The sequence below is a fragment of the Cryptomeria japonica genome, chromosome 4 (genome assembly GCF_030272615.1).
Source record: "Cryptomeria japonica chromosome 4, Sugi_1.0, whole genome shotgun sequence".
NCBI classification, from domain to species: domain Eukaryota; kingdom Viridiplantae; phylum Streptophyta; class Pinopsida; order Cupressales; family Cupressaceae; genus Cryptomeria; species Cryptomeria japonica.
Window position 1 is genome coordinate 663,189,021 of NC_081408.1, and position 12,307 is coordinate 663,201,327.

At 36.6% G+C, this 12,307-nt stretch overlaps 2 protein-coding genes across 3 annotated transcripts; both read left to right on the forward strand.

The window, feature by feature from the left end:
- Positions 1-5,140: 5,140 nt before the first annotated feature.
- On the forward strand, positions 5,141-11,153 carry LOC131061784 (uncharacterized). 2 transcript variants are annotated; one of them, XM_057995609.2, is made up of 6 exons: positions 5,141-5,220; positions 8,736-9,490; positions 9,604-9,899; positions 9,998-10,395; positions 10,502-10,909; positions 11,024-11,153. In XM_057995609.2, exons 2-5 carry the CDS (start codon positions 8,754-8,756, stop codon positions 10,598-10,600), a joined length of 1,530 nt encoding a protein of 509 aa, XP_057851592.2. In that variant the 5' UTR covers positions 5,141-5,220; positions 8,736-8,753; the 3' UTR covers positions 10,601-10,909; positions 11,024-11,153. The 2 variants fall into 2 exon arrangements, with proteins under 2 accessions (XP_057851592.2, XP_057851591.2); XM_057995608.2 differs by lacking the exon at positions 5,141-5,220 and adding an exon at positions 6,683-8,417.
- On the forward strand, positions 5,214-6,554 carry LOC131061786 (uncharacterized). The gene has a single exon (XM_057995610.2). The coding sequence runs from the start codon at positions 5,218-5,220 to the stop codon at positions 6,220-6,222; it is 1,005 nt and encodes a 334-aa protein (XP_057851593.2). The 5' UTR covers positions 5,214-5,217; the 3' UTR covers positions 6,223-6,554.
- Positions 11,154-12,307: the final 1,154 nt, after the last annotated feature.

Genomic DNA, 12,307 nt, shown 5'->3' on the forward strand with positions numbered 1-12,307 from the left:
CTTGGGAAAAGGTCGGCCACACGCTAAGGAACATCTAAATCAATGCTCAAGGCTCCACAATTTACGAAAGGGGATCCGATAGATCACCAATGCAAATAGGTCCAGGCAACCAATAACAAAAAACTGTCTCGGAAACCGGTAGCGATAACTTACCAGAAAATGATCCAAATGCTCCACTGTTTGGGAATAAGGAAGATGATCAAGTCTTCAAGTAAAATCCAACTCCACAGGTTTTGGTGAGCCAAATACGGGACACACAGAAAGAAATGTTGAAACTGCAAACGAAAAGCAAAACAGAAAGGAAATATTTTTGGTGGATGCAAGATTGCTATGAACCGGGGATGCTCCCACATCAGAAAAGCATCATCATTAGAAATTGTAGATCTGAGGTATGTGTATCCAGTATTTATTTTAGTATTTGCATTATTTCATTCAAGGTTGATTCTAAACTAGGGTTTGACTTAGGCAAACCCTTATTCACAACAATTTCTCCTTTCTTTATTTGTGCAGGAAATAAGTACAAAGATGTGTTCAGGAGGATCGACATAATTCATAAAGATGAATAGGTTCACCTTTCAATGATAAATTTAGAGGACCATTGCAAATTGATACTACTTGGTCCCAAAAAATTAGCTTGAACTTCTGGGAATAAATCCGAAACATCTTATTTTGCCCAGATCTAGGTTGGCATCTCTGTACAACAATTGTAGCTCACTATTTTTGCTCGAATACTTCAATAATCACCTATTTTACCCTAATTTCAGATTTGCACAATTCAACTTAGAAAGAGGAACCAAACCCTAACCAAGTGAACCTAATTAGAATTTCAAACTTTTCCCCATTGGGATTAAGCCTACATCTATTATGTCCCTCCCTCTTTCAATGTGGTGGTCTCTCAAGTAAAAATAGTGGTTTTGTTACCTTAATTGGTGAAATCCTAATTTTCACCATTACGTTTAGGATCAAATGAAAAACATGCATAATCATGTGAGGTGGTTGGTTCCAACACCAGTCCACTAACATCTACTCTACTCATGTCAATATATTTTTATTACATCATTCTCCACTTGGAGTTCTCATAATATACAATTATCAATGATTACAATGCTTGAATCTAATTACAATTACTTTACATATTGCGATGAATATGATCTAGTAATGAAGAAGGTGAAGAAGCTCTCCAAGGTGCTCATGAACTAGGTCCATTAGTCCCCAACAGTGGTATGAAAAAAAACCCACCCATGTGGTACCTATAGGTCCACTCCACCATGGTCGTGGAGATAGTCACAAGGCCTAGACAATCAATCAAGACTACACAAATACAATAGGCTTACACTCACATCATACACTGAGCATGCACACCATACACTATCAAACAATATGCAATGCAACATCATGAGAATATGTTACCTAATCATGAATCCATCAAGGGTCTCTACTTAAGCTATTGAAGGCATCATATTCTAGAGTGAAGTGGAGGGAGTGTCATCGTATGTGCTCATGGGGGCACACAATATGAAATCGATCATTCTCTCATGCACACAAGAATGATGATCACACAAGTCCCAATGCTACATGAGTGGGCATGCCTCTCCGGACAAGTCCCCATGCCCCATGTGTGAGCATGCCTTCCCAAGACATCCATGGCCTTGTGGTAGCGCTCATGACATGCTTGAGAATTCCAAATTATCTTTTTAATGTTTACCCCAAGTTTTATTATTAAGTTATCACTTGGTTCAAATTTCCCAATGTAATTGCCTGCATGCCACTTACGGGTCGAGTACACGTTGGAAGCCACTCCTTAGACGCACTATAAGACCTAATCCTAGACTTATCCCAACCACATGAGTACAATACAATGCATAAGAAATAACAATTTCAAGAGATCATATACATAATGCATAACAATTCTATTACTTAAGGAGCAACTTAAATGTCTCCAAATCATGTATTCAATCTTGGATTGATCCCAATCCACAAGTACAAGTGTAATTCTATATGGAATCTCATAGAAGCATACCTTGACATCACAATTCATCTCACTCAAGGCCAATTAGAACCAAGGATCAAGGAAAATTGGAGAAGCAACTCAAGTAGGATAGCGAAGTAAACTAAAATCCAAATAATCTCACTACTAGTGCAATTGCATGAATCTATTAGCAATTGCATGAATCTATTAGCAATTGCGGGTGAAAAGAATAACATGAGAAAGAAATGAAAAGAAATACAAGTAAATTTTTTGATTGAAGTAATGTTACCAAATAAGTTGAACAACTTGAGAGAGCAACCACCCAAACATGAAGAGTAGACACAAGAGCTTTTGAAAGGGGAAAAGAAAAGAAAAACCTCTTATGTATTATGAATGAAGGGAAATCCTAGAGAGAGAGAGAGAGAGAGAGAGAGAGAGAGAGAGAGAGAGAGAGAGAGAGAGAGAGAGAGGCTCATTACAATGATATCAAAAGTTAAGAATAAGAGGAGAAGCATCTCTTAAATAGAGACGGGTGGAGTTAAAAAGTAACTCTCATTTTACGAATGCCGCCATTCACAATATGTGTGTGCAATGTGTCACAATCCTCATAAGGAGGAAATCTAATATTCTACATATTTGAAATAAATAAAATAAGTTATGAGAACTCAAATAAGACAAAGGACTTGTAGGGATACCTTAGGAATATTTCCACAAGTAAGAAATAAAAAGAAATTAACTTTACCAAGTAAATGTTAATTCCTAATAGCGTGAATCTAATACCAATTGCATGATTATGAGTGCAATTGTGTGATTTTGCTAAGGAAACCCATCTAGGGCATCAAGTTTGATAAAAAAATGAAACATGGGAGACCAAATTGGCGACCAACCCGTTTGAGAACTACCTCATGACACCCCAAAAACACAAACACAACACCCATACAAAAGTCCAAAGCAAAATAGGAAAACATTTCCCTTAAGACACCGGATTTCTACATCAAAATCCAAACACTCATCCAAATGTAACAATCAAACACACAAGATATCAAAACACAAGAACAACATGATCATGACTCATCTCATAATGCATTTTCAACATTCAAGAATCAATCACAAATTGCAACCTCCACACTCCAATGCTCACAAGATTTGGATAACTTCAAGACTCCCACAATTCAACTCAATCAACACCACAACCACAAAAATTCTCCTCCAAAATAATCCAAGCTCAACAACACACAATTTGACTATGAAGAGGGTTTTGAGAGAAGAACATGAAAAATACACCCAATATCTAAAAAATGGGCTTAATTGCAAGTTCTATGTTTTATTTTTGGAGAAGGAGAAAATGAAATAATTTTAAAACCAAATTAAACTCACAAACCAGTAAACTCCCAAAAGCCCCAAATATAAAATCATTCAAATAAATTTAATTCAAATGCATATATATGACATAATGCACATTATAATATTAAGTTGTAACTACAATGCTAGATACTACTAATATAAATATTATAATGATGCCAATATGCGACTAACAACTTATGCACATACAAAATTTACTAACTTCTCACAATATGGAGCAGGGTAACCAATCATTACCTCAATGGCAACTCGAAGGTGTAATCACATGAATTAGGGATGAATTGTCCTTATTGGGAATGATGGTTTAGGCTAGGGAACATGTTTGTCCTTATGCCATCTCCTGTAACCACTATTGGGGACATGGGCACACTTAGACTTGTGAAGCCAGGTGGAGTCAATACAATGTGCCTACATCAACCAAAACATACAAACACTTGTGCATACATATGCATATAATGTAATATAACATATATAACATTAATCACTCCCCAATTGAGGTCACATAGAAAACATGGTCAGTAGCATCATATCTCATCTAACATAACATCATCAAAGCATCATCAAGTATTCACATCATAATCAATATAATCAAAACATTCTCATTTAATAATGTAGACATCATCCTATAACATCATGTCACATCATCATAGAGTCGTCATGCATATATGATCATCACTAAATCTACAAGTATAACCTACTAACCACAACTACAGTGATATCATCCTATGAACAAAATAATATAACTGTAAGCCAAATGCACCACGTGGGTGTCAATACAAAAGAATAATATACACAGAGTCATGGAATATAACTTATATAGAGTTTAGCTTAGATTAAAATAAACAAATGACAAAATGCAAGCGTGGGAGACATTACAACTGTAGTATTGTAATCATTGCATTAACACATGGATAGATAAGCATGAAGGTACAAAGAAATATGCAATGATGTGATCATGACGACCCAAATATAAATCTAACTGTCCCAAAATGAGTACTATAACACAGTTAATCTCATAAGGTAAAGGGGGGACAGGAAGAGAATGATATATGAATAACTGCTCTTGCATATATTGATCAGGAATAATTTCATTTCAAGTACATAGTATTAACTAGGTCTTTCATTTGTTTTCCATTAGAAGTATAAAGTCTAAATGCACTAGTATCATATTAAAAAGTAATGATAAATGGGCTAATCCAATTAGGTAAAAAGTTATCTCTTAATTCTTTTTTTTAATATAATTTATTTGTATTTTTATCAAAAAAAAAAAAAAAAAACAAAAAAAAAAAACAAATCTTTAATTTGAAAGTCCTATTGAATGTTTCATTTATTATATGTATTTCTTAATTATATTTGGTATTTACATAAATTATCCAATGTGTTCACCCACCTTTCATTAAAAGTCTTATAGCAGCTAGGCCATCTTTCACCGGTTCAACTGCTTCGAAGGCAAGCTAATCGGTAGCTAAACAAAGCAGGCCCAACTTTCTATAGTTCGGGGACTAGATTCTATCTATAAAGAGCGAGAAACTAGATCCTCTTTTTAGCTGGCGGTTCTTGATCCCTCACCGGCCATCCATTTGAACCCCCTGTAGGCGAGAAGAGTGGAACACAATAATATAGATAGGGGCTCTACCTTCCCACCGCTTACTATATATAGGGCTCCCCGGTTAGAGAATATTGACAACCAAAATGGAGTAAAATCCCCGAATTTATACATGTTCGATGTGTTTTTCGCCGTCTGTAAGTATGATTGAGATTGAAGGGCTTTGTACTATTTTGAATGACTAACAAAAAAATATTTGTGGGAACCTCAAGTCTACAGCCAATACGAATGGGTCGCTTCGATCACCTGAAGACAATTGGAGGCTAAAATTGCAATCGAGATGGTAAGCGTGATTGCTTGCAATTTTATCCCTTCCTCGAGGTTGTTTAGTTCTAATTTTAACACTTATCTTAATAAGAACAAGACAACAATGGTAATGACTGTCCAGTCATCCACAGATGAAAAAGTGGGTGAGGAAAAAATTAAAAGATTGCTAGGCAGAAAAATTGCATTCACAACACCTTCTGATTATGCTACTAGGTTGATCCATCTGATAGAGCAAGAAGGGGCAGAGCCCCTGTGGTGTCCTACTGTGGTAGTGGAATTCACCGACCATACGAAACAGCAAGTCTTCAAATCCATTTGGGAAGAAAACAATGTAGGTACTGAAACTTTATTTGATCAGTATTCTGCTATTGCATTCACATCTCGTGCAGGAATCACTGCTTTTGCACAAGCTCTTGAGGGCAGGGGAAATCCTTTGAATGAAAAAGGGGATACATTTGTTGTAGGAGCCCTTGGAAGGGATGCCCAACTCGTCAGGGATTTAAAATTCTGTGTAGAGAATCCTAGAGTGAAAACCCTAGTACCCACCATAGCCACCCCCAAAGGTTTGGTTGATGAATTGGGTGATGGGCACAGGCGCAAAATCTTGTGCCCAGTGCCGTTAGTATTGGGTTTGGATGAGCCTTCCGTCGTTCCAGATTTTCTTATGGCCTTGCAAGCCAAGGGCTGGGATGCCGTACGCTTGAATGCATATGTCACTAGGTGGGCTGGCTCAGATTGTGCACAAATGTTGCTTGGGATGAGTCAAATCGATGCAATTGTGTTTACTAGCACAGCAGAGATTCAGGGCCTATTGAAGAGCCTTTGTTCTTTTGGTGTTGATTGGAATATGTTTAAGGGTAGGCACCCTATGGTGGTGGCTGCACATGGGCCTGTAACAGCCTCCGGAGCACAGCGACTAGGTGTCCAGATTGATGTTGTTAGTAAACAATTTCACAGTTTTGCAGGTGTAATTGATGCCCTTGCATTGAGTTGGAGCTCCGTGAATAAGAAATTATAAGAATGCATTGCATTGTGGTTGATTTCTATTAATCAGGAAGCCACATAGTTACTTTCATTGGGAGGCTACATAGGGAATTGCGGCATTCTCAGCTATTTGGACAATCTGTTCCATTTCACTACAGCATTCTTTTATCACTTTCTGAGCTCTAGTCGAGTCTCAGTAAGAGTAAGTGAGTGGAGTCTAAAAGTATTCTCTGTATCATCTGGGATTTTACATTAATAATTATCATCCAATGCTTTTATTCACAAGTTTTCAGGTCTTCTTGATATCCTTACATGGCATCAAACGCTTGTAGCTTGATTGCTCAATATAAAGTCTAATTCTTGGTATGTGTCTTGAAAGAATTTGTTTTTTCTGCAAAAATTGAAGTTCATTCAAACCTTTGCAAATCACTATATCCAGTAAGGTTTAGGATTGAGCTTTCTCTAATCCATTTGAATCCAGGGTTTGCATCATTGTCTATCATATCAATTTAACATTCTGATTCTTCGCATTACCAATCCTTGCATTGATGAATACAATAACATCCATTGGCATTCTGTCTTGACGTGAGTATTGAAATTCACAAAGCGGGATATTTTTAGTTCTTAATATATGATTTGAGACTCTTACATTGGACGTGGAATTTTACATTCTTATTCTATTTTACATTCCTATTCAATGATTTTATAAGAGCTATTCATTTTAAAGGTTTTGCCACATCCTCATACATGGATTTTCCATGGTTTTTATTTGTTGAACTATCCATTTTCATCCTTTGTATGATAATCATACTTTGTATCTAAGTCTTTGTCTAAAAAATTAAAGCTCCTTAGTGTACAAAACTGACATAGATTTTACATGAAGCTACCAAAAACATGCAGGAAAAAACAGAATATTGTGCAAGTAATCTAATTTAAAATAAAATACATTTGGGATTATCTTGTTCGCCCATTACATTATGAAATAAAAACTCCTCACAAAGAAAAACAAGTGTTTGTCCTACTAAAAGGCTATCTATTCTATTTTAACTCATTTAACTACATGTAAGCAAACATTTTGCATGTGCTTTCTTGTTGAAAATGGAAATCTAATATCTTATATATTGGCTATTTTCCTACATGTAAAACTCCTACTTAGCCAATTTTTTTCAGGTAAACTTCTGTGCACCAAATCTTTTCTTACAAAACTTAAACTTATCTTTTGACAATGCCTTTATTAACACTTCTGCTACTATCAATTTTATTTCACAATATTGCTGCTACACAATATTCTTCTCAATTTATTCACTAAGTAATTTGATATTGTACTACAATATGCTTAGTTCTCCAATGAAACCTTGAATTCTTTGTTATTGCCATGCATTTTAGACTGTTACATATCAACACTATTAGTTGTGTTTGAGTAATCTCAACGTCTTGCAACAATTTTCTGAATCATATTAATTCTTTCATGGATTGACAAGCTGCTACGTATTCTGGCCCTGCACTTAAAAGAGAAATTGTCAGTTATTACTTGCTCTTGAATCTATATCTCCACTTAAATTGAATTAGTCTCTTGATGTCTATCTTTGGTCATCAATAACTCTTGTCTAATCTGTATCACAATATTTAATTATCTTAGGAGATTCTTCTGAACTCCTACCAAATCTAATCCAGTGCATGATAGCTCCTCGAAGATATCTGTAAATTGTTTTGACAGCTGCTAAATGCCAAGGTTCAGGATCGTTTGAAAATTGATTCACCATACTTACAACTAAAGACCAATGCATACATCAAACTTCCAACTGCATTCTGATATAAAACAATAGTCATATAATCTTTTCTTCTTGTTTCTTGGGGCACATTTCCTGTGAATTCTACTTATGAGCTTTTCTTGAAGTACTTATCCATTTGCAATTATCTATCGTGAACTTTTTTGAGAATGTTCTTAACATAGATGGCCTACTCGCAAAGTACTCGGCGAGTTTTAAAAACTCGCCAAGTTTTTGCCAAAAACTTGGCAAGTTTGAGACAAAAACTCGGCCGCTACAACATAACACCGAAAAATGTCAAAAACACATTTCATTTCATCATTTTCGCTTGGGTTTTTTGCTAAGAAGGGGGAAGAGTGATTCCAACACTCTTGCAAGGTGATTTCCAGCTATTCTTGCCAATTCCATGTGGATTTGAAGGGGATTTGAGGTGGTTTTTCAAGAAAAATCAGATTCCCAGGTTGGTTTTTTAATTTTTTTCTATGCTTTTTTAAAACATTTTGTTTATTTTTTGTTGCATCTAGATGAATTAGAAATCATTCTTAAGTAGTCTAAAATCTTTTTAAGTTATTTGAACAAGATTTAACACTAGTTTTGACAAGTTTTGTTGAAATTTTCACTATTTTTTTGAAGAATCTCTAGTTTAAAAAATAAATCAAACCCTAATATTTTTTTTTTCAACTTTGAATGATGTCTAAATTTTTTTCAACTAATTTAGATAGTTTGCTAAATTGTTTAACTAAAATGTTAACCTTTTTTTTTCATTTTGTATGTGTAGGTTAACTAAGCATTAATTATGGAAAGTTCTGATTGGCCACTAGAACCATGCCCATCTAGATATATAGGCACCCGTCCTAAAGGTGCTAGAGATAGGGCTTGGAGGTATGCCTATGAGGGACTCGATTCTGGGACAGTTATTTGCATAAAGTGTGAAAAACTACTTCATGGAGGCATCAACCACCTCAAATACCACCTTGTAGGCATAGACAGTCATGATGCTAGAGAATGCCAAGGGACCAATCTTGAAATAAAAAGACAAACGAATGCCCTACTTGCAGATAGGGAAGAGAAGAAATTGCAAAGGGAGAGGGTAAAGCTAGCCATGAGATCAACCATAGCTGAATCTCAAGATGCTTCTATTGACATTGAAGAAGAACAAGAAGCACTTGAGGGCATAGTGGGCTCTCGGCGTGGCCCACGTATCCGCAAACCCACCACCACCACCTTGCCCATCGCTTCTGCTTTCTCTAGTAGAGTACCTAGGGCTGGCAAGGGCACTGCTGCACCACAATCAAGGTCCATAGGTGATAATTTTGTATCCAAGAACACACCTGGAGCACAACCATCATTAGAGGCCATTGGATGGAATAGGGAGGCACATGAGAAAACCAACATTGCAACAACTGATTTTTGGTACTTCAACAACATTCCATTTAATGTGGCAGACAATCCTTATTGGCTGAATTTGGTGACCGCAATGACAGTTGCAGGAAAGGGGTACAAGGCCCCTTCTTGCAAGGATTTGAGTGGGAGGTTAGTGAATTACTAATTAGTCCACTTGATTTCATTTTTAATTGTTTTTTAGATTTCTTGTTTTATTAAATCAAAATTGTGTACTAAGACCTAATTTCACTTTGTTTTTGTAGGTTGCTCGCAAATGCAGTTGCTAGGGCAAAAGAAGTGGTGGACCAAAAAAATGAATGGACAAAATATGGCTGCACCATGTTTTCTGATGGGTGGAGAAGTGGCAAGAACCACACCATCATTCATTTTTCGGTTGCTTGCAAGGACAATGTAGTGTTCTTGAAATCGGTTGATGCCTCCAATAAGGTGAAAAATGCAGAAACATTGGCTGCAATGTTGGAGCACATTGTCATGGAGGTGAGAGTAGAGAATGTGGTGCAAATCATCACAAATAATGCAGCAGCATATGTGGTAGTAGGTAGAATCCTTTTGAATTATCACCTTAGCAATATTTTTCATTTGTTATGGCTTTGTTTTTCTTGGTTGCATCTTTCTTAAGAATAACTTCTTTTGCAGGTAGAATCCTCCAGGAGAGGCACCCCACTTTTTTTTGGACACCTTGTGCAACACATGTCCTTGACCTTCTTTTGGAGGACATAGGGAAACTTGAGTGGGTGACTCCAGTTGTGGAAGATGCAAGGAGGATCACGAAATATATTTACAATCACCCTTGGGTTCTACATTTGATGAGAGAGCACACCCAAGGGAAAGATTTGGTGAGAGTTGGTGTCACAAGGTTTGCAATGATTTTCTTGACGTTGCAAAGCATTCTTGCTGCATTGAATTCTTTGAAACAAATGTTTGTGAGTGAAGCATGGCTAAACTCACCTTATTCAAAGAAGGTTGAAGGAGAGGTTGTCGCATGCATAGTCTTCGACAACCAATTTGCACAAAGAGTTGCAGAGATTGTGAAGGTGACTTCAAAACTTTAATTTTTAATTATTCTTGATTCAAGTCTCTCATTACTAATTTGTAATTTCATTAATTAATCTTTTTGTAATTTGTATTTTTCAATTGTAGGTGTCAGAGCCCTTGGTTAGAGTTCTCCGCTTGATGGATGGGGATAAAACCCCAATGGGGTATATTTATGAGGCCATGGATAGGTTAAGAAGTCTATAAAAAAATACAAGGGGGATAGCCTCAAATTTGATCCCATTTGGGAAATTATTGATAAGAGGTGGAACAATCAGCTCCACCAACCCATTCATGTAGTAGGGTACTTCCTCAACTTTCGTTTTAAGTTCGGGGGTTCTTACTCAGATCCTAATGGAGAGGTCATGGAGGGCCTCACTACATGCATTCAGAGGATGGTACCTGATGTTAAGGAGAGAGACCTCATTGTGGGCGAACTCCAAAATTATGAGGAAGCAAGGGGTAAGCTATTCTCTTTAGAGCTGGCTAGGAGAGGAAGAACCACTCAATCCCCAGGTATAACAGTTGCCATTTGGATTTTGGGATCTAAAGTGATTGATAAATTGATAAAAATTATGTTTTCTCTTTTCTCTTTGCTTTCCAACTTTTCAATTTTTTTTTATTTTGTAGATGCTTGGTGGCAAAATTGGGGTGGAAACACCCCCCATCTCAAAACAATTGCCCTCAAAATCTTATGTCAGCCTTGTAGTTCATCCAATTGTGAGCGCAATTGGAGCTTGTTTGAAGCAATCCACACGAAGAAGAGGAGCAAGTTAGCGCAAAAATGCTTCAATGACCTTGTCTTCGTGCAATATAATCTTCGATTGCGCATAAGGAAGTTAGAGGAAGTAGAAGGTGGTCCAATTGACTTGGATGATATAGATCCTTACAGTGATTGGACATCACAGGAGCAACCTCTAATGTTTTCCGAGGATGACATCACTGATTTAGAGAGGCAGGCTATGGAGGAGGAGGGGGGTGGATTTGGTTTCACACTGGATGACATTGAGGAGGAAGAGGATAAGGATGAGGAGTCATTACCAGTGCCAGAAGCAGGTGGAGACATAGCTTCATCCAGGATGGAGGATGAGCCAACCATACTGAGCGAGGAGGCACAATCAAGCCCACTACAAACTTCTAGGGCTAGACCCTCTAGTTCTACCTCTCCCCTAGTTTTTGCTAGAGCTGGGAAGAGGAAGTTGTAATTGTAATGATGTATTTACTTTTGGTTTTACAAAAACTATTTACTATTTTGCTTCCAGGCTTCCAACCATCAGCATTTCTCATGAGGATGCGATTTTGTAGACACTTTGCATTTAAATATATCTAGAATCAACTTGTTTCTTTTGTGTTCTCATTTATTGACTCATTGGATGCATCTTCTCAGTAATTTTGCAAAAAAAATGCATTTTTAATTAAATTTAAGTGTGTTTTTAAGTTGCCGAGTTTTTCGCTGAGTTTTTCCCGAGTTTTTTTTCAGGCCTTGGCGAGTTTTGTTGAGTGGCGAGTAGTTCATCTATGGTTCTTAATGTACCGCTCTAGATTAAGATGAATTTTTTTCTTCTTCCTATCTCTCAAAATTGAATGTCTAGACAATATTGAATTTCACCACAGCTCCTCATCTCAAATTCAGCTGCTAATTTAGAATAAAAATGATAGTTTAGATGATTTGTTAACCAGCATTGCAATTGTCCAGTAGGCATATATAAACACCTTCAAGAATGTTTGTTGTCTATTTTATTTGAGCATGAGACAGCTATGGTTTCAGAGACAATTATTTTCTTGGAGAAAGCCTTATATATAATATGATATAAAAGTTATAATAGCAAAATGATGTTGTTTTAGAAATAACCAGGGAACAATGTAACAGTGGGAAACAAAAATGAGGAGATTGGATGTATCATGGCAAGCCCA